The 24015-nt window shown below is 38.0% G+C and overlaps 2 protein-coding genes across 4 annotated transcripts in view; both read left to right on the forward strand.

The window, feature by feature from the left end:
* LOC102807030 (carnitine O-acetyltransferase-like) overlaps window positions 1-14806 on the forward strand; it is a 67996-nt gene extending 53190 nt beyond the window's left edge. For 2 of the 3 annotated variants that reach the window (XM_085492084.1, XM_085492085.1), the window contains 4 exons: window positions 3606-3741; window positions 5255-5317; window positions 6415-6552; window positions 8435-14806. In XM_085492084.1, the coding sequence (XP_085348210.1) occupies window positions 3606-3741; window positions 5255-5317; window positions 6415-6552; window positions 8435-8650 (553 nt within the window). In that variant the 3' untranslated portion in view covers window positions 8651-14806. Of the gene's footprint in view, window positions 1-3605; window positions 3742-5254; window positions 5324-6414; window positions 6553-8434 lie in introns of those variants that run through there. The other variant, XM_085492086.1, reaches the window with a different exon arrangement.
* A 4585-nt stretch (window positions 14807-19391) lies between these two features.
* Window positions 19392-21875, forward strand: LOC102809145 (uncharacterized). The gene is made up of 4 exons (XM_078013012.2): window positions 19392-19469; window positions 19874-20004; window positions 21163-21230; window positions 21380-21875. Exons 2-4 carry the CDS (start codon window positions 19999-20001, stop codon window positions 21873-21875), a joined length of 570 nt encoding a protein of 189 aa, XP_077869138.1. The 5' UTR covers window positions 19392-19469; window positions 19874-19998.
* Window positions 21876-24015: the final 2140 nt, after the last annotated feature.

Below are 24015 nucleotides of genomic sequence, written 5' to 3' on the forward strand. Positions count from 1 at the left end.
AATTCCTGTGATGTGCCACGGCGTCCCCTCTCTATATTCTGGATACTCTAAGTCTGGTATGTAACTTTGATAAAGCCAACACGGATAGTATTTGGGAGAAATGCAAATATACGCCGACCCAACTCTTCAAAAGTTTGTGGAATTTGTGGTTTGTGATTGGAACATTGCATTACAATCAATAAAATGAACCACATAATCTGGCCTTCTTGTCACAGTATGTCCCTCTTCCAGTTTGTGCAGAAATTTTGTCTTGTCAGTATTGTACGGTGCACCACCAGCAGTGGCTAGACTCCTTCGATGCCTGCTCTTCCTATCATTGCGAAGCAGAATTCGCCAAGCGTTGGAGTACACTTGGCACTGGGCCAAGTGGTTATGCCATCACCTTTTCCATGCATATATCATGGTTCATTGCAAGTAGTATGAGCCTCCCAAATACACTTATCTCTGCTACCAGTTCCTTGTCTTCTTTGTTGAACTTGTTACAGACTGTTTCACTGCCATTGATGCAAACGACTTCAACTTCAGTCTCATGATTGATGCATTAAAAGTGATTGTCTTCTGCACTAGTCTCTTTTCTATGAATCTCTTGTATGCGTTGGTGCCATGTGTGTCAACTGCAAGTAAATCAATGGATATTTCGTCTGAAACTGGTCTCCCTGATGATATGCAATACAGATTGTGCACATCAGGTATCATGAAGAGATTGATAAAGTTTTAGAAGGCAGTGATCATCTTCTGCAGATTTCCCTTATACAATCTCTGATGCGGTGACATTTTTGTGGTAATTCATCTCATCATTTCCATTGCCAGCAGATTTAAGTGTTGCCTGTAGATAGTCTGCTCGTGCATCCGAGTGAAACACCATCTATGATAGGCTGCCAAGTTGCGCGTGAAGCCAATGATTCAAGGACCATGTCCACTGGCATAACGGTTATAGGTCTGTTCTATTGTTATATCAATAGCATTTCGAGAATTGGGAACACTAGATCGATTCACACTCATTCCATAGTTCTCAAGAAGCTCCATAGTGCCAAGGTGTGTGTGTGAAAGGTAAAGGAGTACATTCAAGTACAGTGATGTATAGTTGCATTGTTCGGCTTTTCTTGACTAAAGAAGAGAGGGCACATTTCATGCATACAGGCCATATGAAACGTGTGGTGTGGTGTGGTGCCCTTTTCTCCTGCATGCAACTTGGCTTTGTACTCATCATACTTCTGTATCCATTCCTTCTACATTGGGTTCTCCATGACAGCAGACAAGTTCTCTGAGTTTTGCTTGTTTGCTAATCTGGACATTGACTTCATTTCTTCTTCGCCAATGACTTCACCTACATCGTCATAGAATGAAGTAAACAACAGTCGTTCTAGAGCTTCTAGTGATGTTATGATAACAGGCCTGGCAGCATGACAGCAGCTAGATCAAATGTAACAACATGTAGGGCTGACCAACAGCAGCAGATGCCTCCTGGGACATCTATAGCACATGCATCACAGTCATGTTTTCATTGATCAGGGCATGTATTCCACTATTGATTCTTTCTTTTCTTCTCTCTCCAGTAAGAGACATCCAACCTCCCCAACTAGGTACCTTTTTGGTCAACTGTTTTTGGCAGTGTCCTGCACAGCACCCATTCATGTCAGGTACTTTGACGTCTGAAACATATTCTCTTGTTTGTTGAGGTTGAGTAATTTTTTGACAAAACACGGCTCCATTATTTCAACTTCATCTGTCCTAGCCATGACAGGTATTTTATAATTGCCATCATTTGATTGGTCAATGACTCTCTCTTGAATTACAAGTCCAGGAGTTGAGTGAGTCGTTCCAGCACCAGATGTTGTCTCTTCGTTGACATCAAAATTGTCCCAACAGAAGTGCAGCACTTCATTACCTTGTGTTTTGATACCAGATAGAATTGGACTATCATGGGATTTTATAACCATGTGGATAGCAGTCTAGATTTCTAGTATAACTGAATATGACACACATTGCCCAAATCTGTTCACCAACTTCACGATGTCTGCTCTTCCTGTCAAATGCCATAATGACATTCCAAGGCGTATATGTCATCCATCTAAAATGTGGGAAAATTGATTCTGGCCTCAACTTTCACACAAAAATATATTTTATTTCAAAATTTCTTTTGTATACACCATGACCCTGACAATGAATGACCAAGGTCATGGTCATAATCAACTGGGCATCATCAAAACTATATACATGGACATTTATTTTGAGTTTGTATGTTGTTTACTTACAGAGATATGTCATTTTCTTCAATTCCCTTATTTCATAAATATGTTGCCATGGCAACAGCCATGGCTCTCACACCCACCACCAATTTTATGATAAACAACCTGATTAAGAAAGCTGAGGGTCCTGGCTAACTAAAAATTATGGTCAATGAAAATCCCTAAGGGGGTGGGGGAAGGGGGTCTACAGTAGCCCATAGACTATTAGACATTACAGGTTTCAAAATGGCTGACTGGCGGTCATTTTGTTTTAATGATTGGGCTTCTAGAGCCATATCTCTTAAATGCTTTGACTGATTATATTCAAATTTTATATATTCGTTATACATCATGTTATATATATATATATATATATATATATATATATATACATGTATTCAAAATGGCTGATTTTGAATGCTGTTCCAGAGCAATATCGCTCAATATGGACAAGTACTTGTTTGACGATCAGATACAAATGTCAATCATTTTAATGTTAAAAAATCATATTCCTGACATGGTTATATTCCAGCTATATTACTATAAACAAACTATATATCTTAAATTTGATAACTAACGGGGACTGTGCCAAGCATGGCTTGTTTTCATTATAAGAACTTTGGTGAGTGTACACGACAACTTCATACTCGGAAACAGTGACAGCGTGGCTAAACATCAAGAAAACTAATTTCGGAAGAACCTGATAATTAGTTTATGGTTATCATGTTTTAAACATTGTTGATTTCTTGCTATTGTATATTTTGTGCTTTATTGGGAAAATGCCAGCCAGTGTCTGAAAACTTGCATATTGAGTGTATATGTAATTAAGATAGAAGCCTACTCATGACTAAAAATACCCAGAATTTATTAATTTTTCAATAAATTGTACTTCAAGGCATTATAAGGATGTTGACTTGTTGATAGTGGTCATTTTGACAGTATTATAACGCTTTTACCATATGACTCTATAGCAGAGATATTGTGCCATATCTCAAATTGTAGCCTGGTAACATAGACTGAAAAAATTATATATTGTTAATGGTGGAGTACTTATTGTTGGCCTAAATTATTTCAATAATCTGGGTTTTAAAAAATATCAAAAAATGCAATTTTTCTTCAACATTGTGCTCTATGGAATTGTTAAAAAAAAAAGCGATTTTTGGAAAATATCAGGACAGGTTTCTCACAATATGTCACTGTAACACACAAAAGTATGTCACTTCGTGGTGCCACAAACAATAGCTTCATAATTTTACATACTAAACCAATGAAAACTGTTATGTGATTTATGACCAACTTTCTCAAAAGTTGTGAGTAGGCTTCTATCTTAAGTTATTCCTTCATATGTACTGTATATGTCATGTTTGTTATGTTTAGGATTTACAAGAGAACTGCAGCCACCTATGAAAGTGCATCGCTCCGAAGATTTCGTCTGGGACGTACAGACACTATTAGATCATGCACAAATGCATCACTCAGATTTTGTAAAGCCATGCTGGACAGCAATAAAACGGTGAGGATTATTAATAATTTTAAAAAAATTGTAAATTGTTTTTGTTTTTGTATTTAAAGATGTTTAAACTGAATTGAAAATTACATGTAATCTTTCTAATTTTATTATTATGCCATCAGGATACCTAATTTTCATTTTTGGCTCTGATTTCCATTCTGAATATAATAACATTTAAATTTATTAGAGTGTTTCCAGTGTGATAATTGTTTTCCTATATACCGGTATATATATGCGCAGGTCAGATTACAAATATGAATTCTGTATGAATTGCCAAAATATTATGTTTTGGTGAGATTTTTGTCAATGTAGCAGGCTAATTATGTAAGTGCTTCAAATTCAGTTAATTTGTTAATGGAAGTGATGTGTTCATGTGTCATTTGCATTCATGTGTCATTCGCGTTCATGTGTCATTCGCGTTCATGTGTCATTTGCATTCATGTGTCATTTGCATTCATGTGTCATTCGTGTCATGTGTCATTCGTGTCATGTGTCATTTGCGTTCATGTGTCATTTGCATTCATGTGTCATTTGCATTCATGTGTCATTTGCATTCATGTGTCATTTGCATTCATGTGTCATTCGTGTTCATGTGTCATTCGCATTCATGTGTCATTCGTGTTCATGTGTCATTCACGTTCATGTGTCATTTGTGTTCATGTGTCATTTGCGTTCATGTGTCATTTGCGTTCATGTGTCATTTGCGTTCATGTGTCATTTGCGTTCATGTGTCATTTGCGTTCATGTGTCATTTGCATTCATGTGTCATTTGCATTCATGTGTCATGTCATTTGCGTTCATGTGTCACTCGCATTCATGTGTCATTTGCATTCATGTGTCATTTGCATTCATGTGTCATTTGCATTCATGTGTCATTTGCATTCATGTGTCATTCATGTTCATGTGTCATTCATGTTCATGTGTCATTCATGTTCATGTGTCATTTGCGTTCATGTGTCATTTGCATTCATGTGTCACTCGCATTCATGTGTCATTTGCATTCATGTGTCATTTGCATTCATGTGTCATTTGCGTTCATGTGTCACTCGCATTCATGTGTCATTTGCATTCATGTGTCATTTGCATTCATGTGTCATTCGTGTTCATGTGTCATTTGCGTTCATGTGTCATTCGTGTTCATGTGTCATTCCCGTTCATGTGTCATTTGCATTCATGTGTCACTTGCATTCATGTGTCATTTGCATTCATGTGTCATTTGCATTCATGTGTCATTTGCGTTCATGTGTCATTTGCGTTCATGTGTCATTTGCGTTCATGTGTCATTTGTGTTCATGTGTCATTTGCATTCATGTGTCATTCGCGTTCATGTGTCATTCGCGTTCATGTGTCATTTGCATTCATGTGTCATTTGCATTCATGTGTCATTTGCATTCATGTGTCATTTGCATTCATGTGTCATTCGTGTCATGTGTCATTCGTGTCATGTGTCATTTGCGTTCATGTGATGTCATTTGTAACAAACCTATTTTACCTCTGATTCACTGATTTTTTTCAGCCAAGTGAAAGATACCATTTATTAAGAGCAGCTGTTGAAGCACACAAGACATACACAAACCAGGTATGATCCTTTAATGCAGGTACATTGAATTCTAATCCTTTGGTCCAAATCCTACCTTTGATTGAACACAAAAAATGGTTTATGTCTGTCCTGGGTGAGTGTGACTCGATAAAAGACCAAAACCATTGTACCATAGGTTAGTGTGCCATAGACTCAACGGAGAAACCAGAACCTTTATACCCTGGCTGAGGTGCCACAATCTCAATAGGGAGGCCACACCACTTTACCCTGTGTGAGTGTGCCACAGACTGAATGGGGAGGGCTTAGCCACTGTACTCTGGGTTAGTATACAACAAACTCAATGGTGACGCCAGACACTTTGTATCTTGAGTGGGGTGCTACAGACTCATCAATTGGGAGGCCAACACTACTGTATCGTTTGTGAGTACGGTATGTCACAGACTGAATGGGGAGGGCTTAGCCACTGTACCCTGGGTTAGTATACAGCAGACTCAATGGTGACGCCAGACACTCTGTATCTTAAGGGGGGTGCTACAGACTCAGCAATGGGGAGGCCAACACTACTGTACCGTTTGTGAGTATGTCACAGACTGAATTGAGAAGGATTAGCCACTGTGCCTTTTGTGACTGTGTCATAGACTCAATGGAGAGGACATAGCCACTGTACGTTGGATATGTATATCACAGACTCAATGTGGAGGCCAGGTTCACTATACCCTGGATGAGTGTGCCATAGGCTGAATTGTTAATTGAATTGGCTGAGATATATTCACCAATGGATACATTTTTGTTGACCGTTTACAAGGGTTTCTTTGACCAGGACCCTGGCTTATACTAGGGCAGCGTATTCATTGCCATAATACCTCTATGATAAGATGGTCACCTAGCTCTTTTTCGTAGTCCCTAAATCAAACTGCAGTGTAGTCTGTATGGTTGAACCTCAGAATTCAGAGGATGTCCAACTTCAAGACTACACCAAAAGTGTTTGTCCTAAAAGGTAGATTGACTGCTTAATTATAAGGACTTCGTTTTAGGATGTTATACAAGGCTCTAATAAAAATAATATCACAATCATGTGCCAATAACAATTATTTATAAGAGTACACATGTAATATCTATTTTTCTTCCCTTAATAGGCCTTGGTTGGTGAAGTAATTGATCGCCATTTACTGGGTTTGAAGTTAACAGCGATAGAAAGTGGTCAAAATGTACCAGAAATATTCATGGATCCTGCTTATCAGACAGCTATGCACTTTAAAATATCAACAAGTCAGGTGAGAATTGACCATCATGAATATGGTACCATATTTGTTCTACTAGTAGCACATGTGACAACTGAAAGATTGATTCAGTGTTTAACAAATATTTATTAGTTTATTAGTCCCCGTTCGAACATAGTCCGAAAACGGGGACTTATGTTTTGCCCTGTGTGCGTTCGTGCGTCCGTGATCACCTGTATCTCGAACATGCATGGACCGATTAAGTTCAAACTTCACTCATACATCACACATTATATGGGACATATGCACATGCATTTTTTTCATGATCCGATTAACGATAGTTGAATAGCTGCCATTTTAAGGTCGAAAATGCATCAAAATCGCACATTTTCACCATTCCGGACCCGGATCTCAGTTATGCATGGACGGATTTTTTTTAAATTTGGTACATACATTAAACATAATAGGACCTTGATGCACGTCATTTTTTGGGGGGGATTGGGTTTGAAATGGTCGACTGGCGGCCATTTTGTTTTAAAAAATTCAGTTCTGGATCCGTATCTGAGACATGCCTGGATTGATGGAGTTCAAACTTCACACACACAAGGTACATCATGTCACAAATATGTATGTGCATTTGTTTCATGATCCGCTTAATAATAGCTGAATGATAGCCATTTTAAGGCCGAAAATGCATCAAAATCATGTATTTTCACAATTCCGGAACCGGATCTCAGTCATGCATGGATGGATTTTGTTCAGATTTAGTACAATGTGTTGTACATATGCAGGTGCATTTCGGATCAGACCACTGAAAGTGGTCTGAGATTTCGGTCATGATCTGCTTTGAATGTATTTGTCACTCAAATATGAACGGAACGGGGACGTGTCATTGACAATGACTTGTATTGATTTTGATTTGTGATGCGCTTCTAATAGAGAAAATATGGTGTATATGAACTGCAGTTGTTTGCTGCTCTTTAAAACAGATATTGTATGGGTGACTTTAATAGCTTCTGTTTGTGTGTACCTGAATCCTACTGTCCGTTTCTGCTCAGACTTTAGAACATATTGATAATACCATTAGAGTAGAGTGGTACTCTTCAATGTAGCTAGAACTATTTGAATACCATTTTGTGTTTGGTTCTGAGATAGTATCATTGGACATAGGTTCTGAGATACTGTGGAATACTTTATTTTCGCTGGAATTAATTTTCGCTGAAAAGGCTTTTTGGGCGTTTTGTATGGAATTTATTTTCACTGACTTTTGATGAGTTTAATGTGAAATATAGGAAAAAAAGTATACATGTATTCGCTGGATTTTATTTTCACGAAATCATCCCTTCAGCGAAAATAGCGAAAATAAATTCCAAGCGAAAATAAAGTATTCTACAGTAGTATCGTTGGACATAGGTTCTGAGATAGTATCGTTGGACATAGGTTCTGAGATAGTATCGTTGGACATAGGTTCTGAGATAGTATCGATGGACATAGGTTCTGAGATAGTATTGTTGGACATAGGTTCTGAGATAGTATCGTTGGACATAGGTTCTGAGATAGTATCGTTGGACATAGGTTCTGAGATAGTATCGTTGGACATAGGTTCTGAGATAGTATCGTTGGACATAGGTTCTGAAGTAGTATTGTTGCAGGGGGGTGAACTATGGTACGTTTTCACCTACTGTGAATCCTAAGCAATGGAGGTCATTTCCTTTCAAGTCAAGCTGTTAGCCCCAAATTGTAGAATGACTTGACTTGACAGATTTGACAGATTGTACTGCATTTATCACAGCTTACATAGAAATGCACTGCAATGTACTATTGTCAGTAACTTAATATAGCATGCCTATTCAATTATATGATGATCACATGACTTTCTAAATGCTAGTTAAAAGTTAAGTTAATCTCAGCCTTTCATTACCTTAATTTCATCTAGGTGCCCTCCACGTATGATCTTATTATGTGTTTTGGACCAGTTGTTCCAGATGGATATGGTGTGTGTTACAACCCTCATGAGGAAAAGTTTAACTTCTCTCTCACATCATTTAACAGTAGTCCGGAAACCAACGCCAACAAACTTGCCAAAACCCTTGCTGACAGTCTGTTGGAAATGCAGAGTCTGACTGTACAAAATGAAGGCTCAAAACTATAATTTGTTGGATTTATTTGCTGTGATGTACTGTACTGTTTGTTTGTCTTACTAATTTCATAATATCAAGAAACGCCAGTGTGTTGTGAGCTGTTTCATGTTATTATTATTATTATTATGTTGGATCACCATGGAAACTGACCAATCATGTATTTTAAGAATTTGAATTTGTAATTTATAACTTGACAATTCATATGAATAAGAGGATTGATATTTTGTTGAACTGTGAACAAATCATGATGTAAATTCCCTTCCTATAAAGAGTGCATGTGCTTCACTGATGGAAACATGTATCATATTTGCTCTATTATGGGTAGAAGAAGAAGATTGATGGACCCAACCATAAACAGTTAGTTCCTGGTTCAAACCAAGATCCACTGTATTCTGGGCGAGTACCACAGTCTCATTGGGGACACCAGATCCGCTGTACCCTGGGTGAGTACCACAGACTCATTGGGGACACCAGATCCGATGTACCCTGGGTGAGTACCACAGACTCATTGGGGACACCAGATCCAATGTACCCTGGGTGAGTACCACAGACTCATTGGGGACACCAGATCCGATGTACCCTGGGTGAGTACCACAGACTCATTGGGGACACCAGATCCGATGTACCCTGGGTGAGTACCACAGACTCATTGGGGACACCAGATCCAATGTACCCTGGGTGAGTACCACAGAGTCATTGTGGACACCAGATCCGATGTACCCTGGGTGAGTGCCACAGACTCATTGGGGACACCAGCTCCGCTATACCCCTGGTGAGCACTACAGACTTATTGGGGACACCAGATCCGATGTATCCTGGGTGAGTACCACAGTCTTATTGGGGACACCAGATCCGATGTACCCTGGGTGAGTACCACAGACTCATTGGGGACACCAGATCCGATGTACACTGGGTGAGTACTACAGACTCATTGGGGACACCAGATCCGCTGTACCCTGGGTGAGTACCACAGAGTCATTGGGGACACCAGATCCGATGTACACTGGGTGAGTACTACAGACTCATTGGGGACACCAGATCCGATGTATCCTGGGTGAGTACCACAGTCTTATTGGGGACACCAGATCCGATGTACCCTTGGTGAGTACCACAGTCTCATTGGGGACACCAGATCCGCTGTACCCTGGGTGAGTACCACAGACTCATTGGGGACACCAGATCCGATGTACCCTTGGTGAGTACCACAGACTCATTGGGGACACCAGATCCGCTGTACCCTGGGTGAGTACCACAGACTCATTGGGGACACCAGATCCGATGTACCCTGGGTGAGTACCACAGACTCATTGGGGACACCAGATCCAATGTACCCTGGGTGAGTACCACAGACTCATTGGGGACACCAGATCCGATGTACCCTGGGTGAGTACCACAGACTCATTGGGGACACCAGATCCGATGTACCCTGGGTGAGTACCACAGACTCATTGGGGACACCAGATCCAATGTACCCTGGGTGAGTACCACAGAGTCATTGTGGACACCAGATCCGATGTACCCTGGGTGAGTGCCACAGACTCATTGGGGACACCAGCTCCGCTATACCCCTGGTGAGCACTACAGACTTATTGGGGACACCAGATCCGATGTATCCTGGGTGAGTACCACAGTCTTATTGGGGACACCAGATCCGATGTACCCTGGGTGAGTACCACAGACTCATTGGGGACACCAGATCCGATGTACACTGGGTGAGTACTACAGACTCATTGGGGACACCAGATCCGCTGTACCCTGGGTGAGTACCACAGAGTCATTGGGGACACCAGATCCGATGTATCCTTGGTGAGTACCACAGACTCATTGGGGACACCAGATCCGATGTACATTGGGTGAGTACCACAGACTCATTGGGGACACCAGATCCGCTGTACCCTGGGTGAGTACCACAGAGTCATTGGGGACACCAGATCCGCTGTACCTTGGGTGAGTACCACAGACTCATTGGGGACACCAGATCCGCTGTACCCTTGGTGAGTACCACAGACTCATTGGGTACACCAGATCCGATGTACCCTTGGTGAGTACCACAGACTCATTGGGGACACCAGATCCGATGTACCCTTGGTGAGTACCACAGACTCATTGGGGACACCAGATCCGCTGTACCCTGGGTGAGTACCACAGTCTCATTGGGGACACCAGATCCAATGTACCCTAGGTGAGTACCACAGACTCATTGGGGACACCAGATCTGCTGTACCCTGGGTGAGTACCACAGTCTCATTGGGGACACCAGATCTGCTGTACCCTGGGTGAGTACCACAGTCTCATTGGGGACACCAGATCCGATGTACCCTGGGTGAGTACCACAAACTCATTGGGGACACCAGATCCGCTGTTCCCTGGGTGAGTGCCACAGACTCATTGGGGATACCAAATCCAATGTACCCTGGGTGAGTACCACAGTCTCATTGGGGACACCAGATCCGATGTACCCTTGGTGAGTACCACAGACTCATTGGGGGTACCAGATCTGATGTACCCTTGGTGAGTACCACAGACTCATTGGGGACACCAGATCCGCTGTACCCTGGGTGATTACCACAGTCTCATTGGGGACACCAGATCCAATGTACCCTTGGTGAATACCACAGACTCATTGGGGACACCAGATGCACTGTACCCTGGGTGAGTACCACAGACTCATTGGGGACACCAGATCCGATGTACCCTGGGTGAGTAGCACAGACTCATTGGGGACACCAAATCCGATGTACCCTGGGTGAGTACCAGAGACTCATTGGGGACACCAGATCCGATGTACCCTGGGTGAGTATCACAGACTCATTGGGGACACCAAATCCGATGTACCCTGGGTGAGTACCACAGACTCATTTGAAACACCAGATCCAATGTACCCTGGGTGAGTACCACAAATTCATTGGGGACACCAGATCCGCTGTACCCTGGGTGAGCACTACAGACTTATTGGGGACACCAGATCCGATGTACCCTTGGTGAGTACCACAGACTCATTGGGGACACCAGATCTGCTGTACCCTGGGTGAGTACCACAGACTCATTTGAAACACCAGATCCAATGTACCCTGGGTGAGTACCACAGATTCATTGGGGACACCAGATCCGCTGTACCCTGGGTGAGCACTACAGACTTATTGGGGACACCAGATCCAATGTACCCTTGGTGAGTACCACAGACTCATTGGGGACACCAGATTCGATGTACCCTGGGTGAGTACTACAGACTCATTGGGGACACCAGATCTGCTGTACCCTCAATGAGTGTGGGAAGACCAAAGCTGTAAGTTCTGGCATTGAAGCTGCCAGATAGCACAAAATCAATATTTGAAATAAAATTTCTTAATTCAGCTCATTCACTTTTAATAGAGCAAGTATGGTATTTGTTACTTTTAATGCACAAATAATGCAATTACAATGCAATTGATTGCCACTATGTGGCACTCTGTAATTTTAAAATATTTCCACATACAACTTTGAAAACACAAAAACATGAATGCCTCAATGAATGGTTTTCAGTTAAATGTCAGATCCTAATATTCAGTCATCATGCCACGGTGACAATGCCATGGCAACAAGTAACCATGCCTTAGCAACCAGTTACCATGCTTTGAAAACTAGTGACCCAAGCCTCAGCAACAAAAACTGTATACTTAATACAATATGCCATACATGTATCAATTTTGTGTACTTTGTCACAGATCAATATCAATGATTCTGGCACTTACACATGTCAACATTTGATGAGCTAAATCATACAGGATTTGACTTACTGAAAATGAACAGCAAAATATCAAGAGATGATGTTGTCGAATAATTTCCCCCAACTTTCAAGAATGAAATATTTGATCTGACAGGAATAATATTTAGTTTGATTGAAATATTTCTTTTATTGTATATATTAATAATATAGCCATGTATCATTGTAGGTAAGATATATATATGCTCTATTGTTAAAGAAACAATATGGACCAGAATATGTAATTTTAATATTATTTAATACTGTATATTGATATATACATTGATTTATCATGACACGAAAGCACTGTTCTTGTTGCACACCCCTGAGTAGTTGTTTGATAAAACAATGAAATTCTCTAATACACATACGCTGATTGTTTTGTACATACAATAACACCCAGTACACATGCGTGTTTGTGATTTTCAATCTAATGAATACATTTGTGTGTTCTGCATATCATGATAAATCATAATCTAATTTTGTGTACAGTATAGAGTTCCGAATAAGAATATTAAAAAATGTTTTCATTCATATTGTATCTTTAAAACATTGATAATTATTGTGTTTTTGTGATGAATTTGTACTCACCAACTATTTTTTTTTTGTATGAACAAATTATGCATTAATTAAATTACAATGTTGGTTGCCTTTTGACATCTTCAAAAATGTCACTAACTTAATACACATGTATAGAATTGTTAGATTTAATGAAGCATTAATTCTAGAGGGTGGGACAGCTGTATAGTGAATTAATGAGAACCTTGTCTGTGTTCTGTAGGATTCCTACACAATATTATATTTTTTATTCTCAGCTGTGGAAAGTAAAATACTCATCAAGTTTATTGGAAGCAATTTCTAACTAATTTACATTCAATAGCAGAGAGTCATGTTCTTCATATGGTGATGATGACCAGAAAGCTCATGGGGTCACGGATACAATGTTTGAGAACTCTGCTTTACTTTCTTTAATTAAAACTGATATAAATTTATCTATCTATATTATTCAACTATTTAGAGACTAGGACAGTAAAGAAAGTACATGTATCCATGAAAAATGACTTTGTGGAGAAAAACATTATATATCTTGAAAACCTGTAAATTGTCAATGGTAGCCATTCAACTCAACTTCATACACATCTTTGCCAATATCTGGTAATTCCAAATTTCTCTCTCATCTTTTACTTCGTCGTAAGCACACCAGAAACTTGATAACATATTCTGACTTTCAGTAGCTGTTTGTCACAACAAAAATAAATGAGTCTTCAGCGGTTCTATTCTATCTTTATTAATCCTTGTTTTGAAAAAGAATTCTCAACTTAAAAAAAATTTTAAGAAAAGGCAAAGCCATCTGAAAGCCAGATTCGGAATTAAGTTCTACTTATACTGTACTGTACTATACAAAACCAAATGGATGGATGAAATTGTTCGGACTACAAGTAGGTCTATAAAGACTGGCAAATGGTGTTCATTTTAGACACAAGAATAAACGGCAAGGTAAAGACTACGTCTAATTATAGTAAATACGTACTGCGTGCGTGACTCGAACCGGCGCTCGCGTACGGCACCTAATCGCCTAGCTTCACGCCACTACACGTCTTCCCCTCGGCCACCGGGCATCCCCAAAAAAGGATGCTTAATAACCGAGCTTATTACGTGCAGAGAACATGAAACCCGTCCACGCGATCCGCGCCACACAGCATGGCCAGAATGCGGCAAAGGCCTTCAGATCTGGCTGTAGTAGGATGGTGAAAGTAATGGTACAGCATTGTAACAGTGAATAAGTACTGAGAAATAATTTTAAACTCACAGTTGCTGTCGACATAGGAAGTAAAGTAAGCAAATAACACCGAATAAACGGCAAGGTAAAGACTACGTCTAATTATAGTAAATACGTACTGCGTGCGTGACTCGAACCGGCGCTCGCGTACGGCACCTAATCGCCTAGCTTCACGCCACTACACGTCTTCCCCTCGGCCACCGCACGCACGCAGTACGTATTTACTATAATTAGACGTAGTCACGGTTATTCGGTGTTATTTACTTTACTTCCTATGTCGACAGCAACTATGAGTTCATTTTAGACAGATTTTTGGTGGAGACATGGTTCAGCTTGGACAGTTTTTAATTTACTTCCTAAGGCTAAGGCTAGTCAGAAACAAAAGGAACCGTTTGCTATTAATCTTCATAAGCATTATTAACTCCATCATTTGGTGCAGCCACAATATTTTTTTTTTTTACAAAAAGTATATATGGGTTTCATTGCAGCTGTATTATACTTTTCATTATGTGTGTGAAATATTCCATTCCATAGCTTTATATACTGGTATTGCACAGATTTAACAATTATGTATTCTATATCAAATAATGGAATGTTGATTGATTGATACAATGTAAATATGATTGAAATAAAATGTAAATTAAATTTGTTTGTTTGTTTGTTTTCAAAGAAATGATTACTGTAAAACATATATTTGCCTTGCTTGGTGTCATAATGTGATAATTTAGGATTGTTCACAAGAACAAAATTTTGCAAAAATCACTGACTTCATGTCTAATGATCCCAATGAAATGTTCATCTTTCCCTTTTTTATTTGTCTTGAAATTTTGGTGCACTTATCCATGCTTTTTAGTCCCCGAAAGTGAATTCACTTTTTCCCATGTTGCCCATTCACGAGACTCGTATTGTTTGAATTGCAACATTAATATAAAAACTCATTCATTTGACAATTATCGCACAACTCTAAATTAACAAGCATTGACAATGCTGTATTTGATGTAAAATACCATCAGTAGTAGCAATCTAGAAGTATTATCGGTAGCTAAATAGTGCTGTAATGCTACCAGTTATTGCTGGCAATGGGCTGAGCATAATTGTTGAATCACCAAAATCCAGTCTGTAGAATCATTGTACTGAGTTTAAGATAAATTAAGTTACACTAATAACATGTCATTGGAATGCATAACACATAATTTGTAGGTATGGCTAGAAATAAAGCAATCTTATGTTATATGATGCGTTACTTCTTCTAGTAACTGGTTACATATAATGAGATTTGTGTTACATTAACATCTACTGCAGTGTAACCTAAAGTAGTAACCGAAGTAAAATCATGTTACACTATTATTAGTCCCCGTTTGGATGCAGTATCTTAGACATGCCTGGACCAATCACAATCAAACTTCACACATACATAATATTATACATATGCACATCAATTTGTTTCAAGATTGCCAAATGGTGGCCATTTTTGTGCTAAAAAATCATCAAAATCAAGCTTTTATCGATGGATTTTGTTCAAACTTGGTGCATACGTTGGACATTATGGGACCTTGATGCACATCATTTTGTTTTTCAAATCCAATTTAAAATGCCACCAGTCGGCCATTTTGTTTTAATGAATGCTGTTCTAGTGCCATATTTCTGACATGCTGTGACTGATTAGGTTCACATTTTATATATTCATTATACATAATGATGTAAATATATTGGTTTGACTATCTGATTTAAAATAGCCAAATAGCAGCTATTTTTGTGCTAAAAATGCATAAAAAATCAAGCATTTCTGGCATTCAAGAACTGAATCTTGGCGTTAATGGATGGATGTTGTTTAAACTTGGTACATACATTGGACATTATGGGACCTTGATGCACATCATTTTTAGTCCCCGTTCGGACGCAGTCCGAAAACGGGGACTTATGTTTTGACCTCCGTGCGTGCGTGCGTGCGTGCGTGCGTGCGTGTGTGCGTGTGTGTGTGCGTGCGTCCAGACCTGTATCTTAGAAATGCCTGGACCAATCACAATCAAACTTCACACATACATCATACATGATATACATATGCACGTCAATTTGTTTCACGATCTGATTCAAGATGGCCGAATGGTGGCCAATTTTGTGGTAAAAATCATCAAAATTAAGCATTTCTCAGCTGTTCACAGATGGATTTTGTTCAAACTTGGTATATACGTTAGACATTATAGGACTTTGATGCACATCATTTTGTATTACGATCTGGTTCAAGATGGCTGAATGGCGGCCATTTTTGTGCTAAAAAATCCTAAAAATCAACCATTTCTCGGCTGTTTACAGATGGATTTTGTTCAAACTTGATATACATAAGACATTATGGGACCTTGATGCAAATAATTTTGTTTTTCAGATAAGATTCAAAATGGCCGACTGGCGGCCATTTTGTATTAATGAATGTGGTTCTCGTGTCATATATCTGACTTGCTTTCACTGATTATGTTCAAATTTTAAATATTCATTATACATCATGTCATAGATAGACAGATACACTGGTTTGACGATCCTATTCAAAATGGCCAAATGGTGGCCTTTTTTGTGCTAAACAATCATCAAATATCAAGCATTTCTGGCATTTATGGATGGATTTCGTTCAAACTTGGTGCATATATTAGACATTACAGGTTCCTCATGCACATCATTTATTTTTCAGATCGGATTCAAAATGGCTATTTGGCGGCCATTTTGTTTTAATGAATGGGCTTCTAGACCCATATCTCCGACTTGTTTTGACTGATAATATTTTCAAATTTTAAATATTCATTATACATCATGTCATAGATAAACAGATATATTGGTTTGACTATCTTATTCAAAATGCCGAATGGTGGTCATTTTTGTGCTAAAAAATCATCAAATATCAAGCATTTATGGGTGGATTTCGTTCAAACTTGGTACATACATTAGACATTACGGGTTCCTGATGCTCGTCATTTTATTTTTCAGATTGGATTCAAAATGCCTGACTGGCGACCATTTTGTTTTAATGATTGGGCTTCTAGAGCCATATCTCTTAAATGCTTTGACTTATTATATTTAAATTTTATATATTCGTTATACGTTATATATATACATGTATTCAAAATGGCTGATTTTGAATGCTGTTCCAGAGCAATATCTCTCAATATGGACATATACTTGTTTGACGATCAGATACAACTGTCAATCATTTTAATGTTAAAAAATCATATTCCTGTCATGGTTATATTTCAGCTATATTACTATAAACAAAACTTTATATCTTAAATTTGATAACTAACGGGGACTGTGCCATGCATGGCTTTTATTTTTTATATCCGATTTAAAATGATAGACTGACGGCCATTTTGTTAGTTCCCGTTCAGACGCAGTCCGAAAACGGGGACTTATGTTTTGACCTTGTGTGTCCGTCCGTGCGTGCGTCTTTGCGGACCTGTATCTTAGAAATGCCTAGACCAATCACAATCAAACTTCACACATACATCATACATGATATTATACATATGCACGTAAATTTGTTTCATGATCTCATTTAAGATGGCCGAATGGCGGCCATTTTTGTGCTAAAAATCATCAAAATCAAGCCTTTCTTGGCTGTTTACAGATGGATTTTGTTCAAATTTGGTATATACATTAGACATTATAGGACCTTGATGCACATCATTTTGTTTTACGATCTGATTTAAGATGGCCGAATGGTCGCCATTTTTGTGCTAAAAAATCCTAAAAATCAAGCATTTCTCAGCTGTTTACAGATGGATTTTGTTCAAACTTGGTATATACATTAGACATTAGGGGACTTGATGCAAATAATTTTGTTTTTCAGATAAGATTTAAAATGGCCGACTGGAGGCATTTTGTTTTAATGAATGTGGTTCTCGTGCCATATCTCTGACTTACTTTTACTGATTATGTTAAAATTTTGAATATTCATTATACATCATGTCATAGATTAACAGATATATTGGTTTGACGATCATATGCAAAATGGCCGAATGGTGGTCATTTTTGTGCTAAAAAATCATCAAATATCAAGCATTTCTGGCATTTATGGATGGATTTCGTCCAAACTTGGTACATACATTAGACATTACAGGTTCCTGATGCACGTCATTTTATTTTTCAGATTGAATTGAAAATGGCTGACTGGCGGCCATTTTGTTTTAATGATTGGGCTTCTAGAGCCATATCTCTTAAATGCTTTGACTGATTATATTCAAATTTTATTTTAATGAATGCAGTTCTAGAGCCATATCTCTGCCATGCTTTGACTGCATGAATATGTTCAAATTTTATATATTCATTATACATCATGACATAGATGTATTGGTTTGACTATCTGATTCAAAATGGCCAAATGGCAGCCATTTTTGTGCTAAAAAATCAAGCATTTCTGGCATATTGCAGAACTGGATCTTGGTGTTTATGGATGGATTTTGTTCAAACTTGGTACATGCATTAGAGATTATGGGTTCCTGATGCATGTCTTTCTATTTTTTAGATTCAAAGTGGCTGACTTGCGGCCATTTTGTTTAAATAAATGCACTTCAAGAGTCATATTTCTCAATATGGACAAGTACTCATTTGACGATCAGATACAAGATGTCAATCATTTTAATGTTAAAAAATCATCATAATCAAGCGTCATCTTCTGGATCCTTCTGACATGTTTATGTTCCAACTATATTACTACAAACAAAACTATATATCTTAAATGTGATAGCTAACAGGGACTGTGTCATGCATGGCTTGTTTTAGCATATAATTTAATGCCAATTATATATTTTTCACAAGAGTACAAGATCGTACTTTTCAAACACAATCTATACAAATTGTTAAAATGAATATCATCTACCAAAATAAAAACAAAACAATACTATTCTTGGGGAGAGGAAATGTTGGTAAAGTTGAACGTTTTTTTTTTTACAAGCAACTGTGTTATGACAATTTTGACTGCCCACATTATTGGTCGCGAAACGATTATTATTGGCTTGACTCTAGCGGGCAGTTTGGAATGCACAGGACCATTGTTTCTGTAAATGCAACATAAATTTGTTTTATATGATGATTTCAGTTAATATGGAAACAATATTTGTATATCGTTTGATCTTTGTCCCGTAGCTGACTTGGTAACCTCGAAGATATAAATCATCTGTTAAATCCCAGGTGTTGGCATAGTTACCTATTGCAATACTCGTAAGTTTGTGTACCATTTTGTAGTCAATAATTAACAGCTGAATGGACTCCGAGCCCAACAGCCATGGTTCTTTCTTCTGGTAGTTTTACTGTCTGTAATTGCGTAAGTAAAATAAGTAAGTAAGATATTTTGACACGGGAGTGAAATGATAGTACTGTATGGTCACTGCTGACCTGTAGAAATGGGCAGCAGACAACACGGAACAAGTAACGATTAACCTTGTTTTATCATTGTTCATTGAAAACAACACAATGAATGCGTAACTACACGTAGACAACGACACCAAATAGTTTAATATTAAGGTAGAAGCCTACTCACAAATGCAAATACCCATAATATAATCATTAAATAAATTACACTCCCATATATGGATATGGACTTTAAAAAGTCGCCAGCCCAATTTTCGAGAAAATGGTGGTTGTATTTTAGTGATTAGCTGCCATTTTGACAGCATTATAACGTTTTTACCATATGACAGAAATGTCATGCCATATCTTAATCTGTAGGCTGGACTGAGACATAGGCTGAAGAAATCATATATTGTTAAATCTGTCGAAAAATATAATTGCTTCCGGTGACACGTAGGAGTATAGGGCGAATCACTGCTTATAATATCATGACATAGGGGGCAATGATGGTAAGTGCTGAATTAATTATTATTTAAAAGAGACACCATCAGCAAATATTCTGATATCTCATAATATATCATCATTGTATTGCTTCATGTTGTATGTCCGCTATGTTTGTGTATGTAGGTGGACTGTAGTCTGTCCGCGCATCCGCCTGTCCGTCAATGACTGATCAACGTCATTTTGGCTTATTTTTTGTTCACCAATTTCTAATATTTTAAAATTTATACAGAAATTAAAAATAGTTATTGGTGATAAACTTTCAATTAAAAATTCTAAATTTAGCGTTCATAAAGCAATCATATATGTTTTTTTGTTGCATACCGACATCTTACCTTGAATTTGAATTTTATTCCAGCCACCTTCATTTGCTTATTCCGGTATATACGGTATATTCGCTGAGCGTGTTATAAACAAACCAATAACCGGACTTATTACACACGCCGATAAAAACTACATATAGTAGCCATACATAGAGCCAAAGTACCCTGATCCAGTTGTACAGCGAATAATACAGTGAAATAATTGTAAACACACAGTTGGTGCTCGCGTGGAATTTATAAAGGATAGCATTTACTCGCATAATACAATGACACTAAGTCACAATAATGACGGCTGAAAGTTTATTTCGAAATAAGTATTGTTAAGAAGTGTAATATTTCTGTCGATATCGAAAACCACTATGAGCCGTAACTGTTCAACCAACAAACGTCACCGTCAGTTACATAAATTAGCATAGGATTCGTAAGCGTGGTTTGTAAAACTACGATTTCTTTGTCGTTGGATTGGATTATGTAGAAAATCTCTTATTTGTGCATATTACTAGTTCTTAACCACAGCCAGCTGGCGTACATGTGATGATAAAATAAATTCAATTTATTTATCGATATTTACTCTATTGGGGTTGTCACCTTGAATACGACGAAAAACAAAATACATATTTTTCTGCGTTTAGTAATAATTATGTGAGAAGTAATAGTCTGAATTGAACGAAAAGTAATCGTGTCTACGCCTTTAATTGCGTTCAGTGAGACTATTCTATATCAGCCACACAATGTGTTCGATTGAGACGTTAATAGTACCTTGGAAAATATTCGTACGAATGGTGTTTGTAACTGTAATGTTCATATAGTTAATATTAAAACTTTCTTATTTTCTTCTAACAGAAATTCAAATCACAGTTGTCCTGTTATTGGATGTTATTATTACTATTGCTTTTATATTCATCTCCAAGGTATGTTTGTTTATTATGAGAGAGAGAGAGAGAGAGAGAGAGAGAGAGAGAGAGAGAGAGAGAGAGAGAGAGAGATAGAGAGATATTATTATATAATGTTTTCGACCATCAAAGCCAGGTTTTATTATTTTATTCCTGTCTTTTACCAGATGTCAATCAGCTGATATCGATAGAGGAGTGACAGACAACATAGAAAGGCAATTGCTGCCTGCTGTACTTTTTCTATTCAACTCTTTTGATAGTAATGGAAAGGGATTGATCGGTTTCCATGCAAAACTAGTCAAGGATATAGCACAGCGAACAACCGTATATTGCCTTGTCCTCGAGGCAACTGAAGAACAGAGAGCAGATGCGAAGATGGCAAATGTTGTGTTAATTGAACCACAATATATACATAAGTGTGTAAATACAAACCCAAATGTTGACTGGTTTCTTTTATACAAGTCTTACTTTCCAGAGTTAGAAACACTGCCCCATAAAATAACACATGTTGTAGGATATTCGCCAAAAACAGAGGTTGAGGCTGAATTCATCCAGGAGGAGGTTTTTCCGAATGCACAACTAGTTTTGATCAAAGATTTTCTGCGCAGCAAAAACGGCGAATTGCAAGTTATGTATAGTTTACAGCAAACAATGAACAAATAAGCCATGAATGCTACAGATACAGATATGAAAACAACTACTAAGTAAAATCTGGAAGATGTTCTTCGATGCACAATTGTGCGTAGATGGTCGTACTTCACACCACGAGATTTGTATCGCAGTGAAACCTAACATTCTCAAATCAATCGCAATATGGAAAGCGATCCTAACGACTTGTTAACATATCTATTACATATTCACGTGTCGATGGTTACAAACGTGCAACATGATTATGGTTTTGTTGGCTTGCAGGCTTTAGCAGTTGACAATTCCCATGTTAGTTGTTGTGAGGGCAGAATACATTGAAAAACTTATCCCTGAACTTGCAAGGACACTGATTATTTACAAATTTACTGGATGGTCAGTTGCGATAAAAATGTGCAAAAACCGAGAAAACCAGAAGTTATGGTGAAGTTTCTGCTTTGTTTAGTGCAAACTCAAAGTATATAGATGTGAATGAAATTCAAGGCACAGTACTCGATTGTGACGCAATTATGAAAAGAAGATTGGATAAGGGTTTGATGATAACGATTTCAGTGGTGTGCTTCGTATCGCTCTTCAGTTTTTGCAGCTTTATCTCATGACATTTTTCTGTACTAACCATTTGTCACCATAACCCATAGAACACATTGTGAACACTTGAAAAGTTGCATTTCACATAATCATAATGTTTTGTTTAGATTTAAAGTCAAATTACAGTGTCATTACTTTAGTTTAAATAACCTAAATATTAGTTGCAAGTATCAACCCACACTTTTTTTTACATTCTTCAATATTTCTGGAAATGAATCCATGTGTTTTAGACAATTGACCTTTTAACTGCCCACATTGATGGATATCAGTTAACCATTTGCAAATCTAGTGTTTTACAATTTAACGTAACTTTTTAATAATCTACAATGATTGTTCTGTTTTCACTTTCACAATTATTTAAAATTATCTTGCTTGTCCTTTGGAATGAAGCATTTCAAACCATATTTTTAATTTTGAGCACGATTTCCCTAAAAGAATGATCATTTTTTTATTACACTACGTGATAACTTAAACTTTATTTTGATTGACACTAATCCTTCAATTTATCTTACTTTTCTTACTAATTATGTAATCTTGATTTTTGAATATTTGTTTACACCTTCACCGACTGAGACATGATTAAATCCGATCAACACAACTAATGAACATAACCTAGTTCTGATTAACGAAACCTTGATGAATTATGTCATCATATATTCAGTTATTAGATGTGGTGATAGAAATATAACTTAAATAGTCATCAATTTTAAATCGGATGCTAGTGTGATTGAATCCTACCTTGGGGGCGCTTTGTCTATCATTGATCGCAAAATTGTTTGGCTGATCTGAATTATGATTGGTGTTCCCATTAAATTACTCATACATCGTATCCATATAAAGCCAGTTTCTCTCTACAGGTTTAAAGATAAGAATGACCGGTGACTAGACAAGCCATGTAAAGTAGTGGCAAAATGTGAAACTAGAGTGCAAAGGAATGGAAAAGAGATGCAAAGTGTAAAACTGGAGTGCCACGCAGAGGAATACTGGTGCAAAATGTGAAACTATACCGAAAAGTAGTGGAATAGCAGTTCAGAGAGTGTGGTGCAAAGTGTGGAACTAGAGTGCAAGGTAGAAGAAAACTGGTGGAAAGTGTGCAAAATGACAATGTATGGTACAAAGTTGTGGAAAATTGGAGTGCAAAGTAGCGGAAAAGTGGTGTAAAGATGAAACGAGAGTGCAAAGTAGCGGAAAAGTGGCGTAAAGGTGAAACGAGAGTGCAAAGCAGAGGAATAGTGGTGCAAAATGTGAAACTATAACGAAAAGTAGTAGAAACTGGTACAGAATGTGAAACTGTGGTGCAAAGTGTACAACTATATTGCAAAGTAGTGGAAATGGGGGGCAAAATGTGACACTAGAGTGCATCGTAGTGGGAATATGGTTGAAAGTGTGAAATGAAGTGCAAAATACGAATATCCGGCGCAAAGTAGTGGAAAAGTGGTGCAAAGCGTGAAACGAGAGGAGTGAAAATGTGCTGCGAAACTAGAGCTGACTGTAAAATGTTAGAAAACAGTGTGCAAAGTTGGGAAAAACTAAGAAAATGTTGGCGGAGTAGCTTGTATATTTAGCCTAA

Source organism: Saccoglossus kowalevskii, chromosome 17 (genome assembly GCF_978046115.1).
Source record: "Saccoglossus kowalevskii chromosome 17, keSacKowa6.1, whole genome shotgun sequence".
Taxonomy (NCBI): Eukaryota; Metazoa; Hemichordata; class Enteropneusta; family Harrimaniidae; genus Saccoglossus; species Saccoglossus kowalevskii.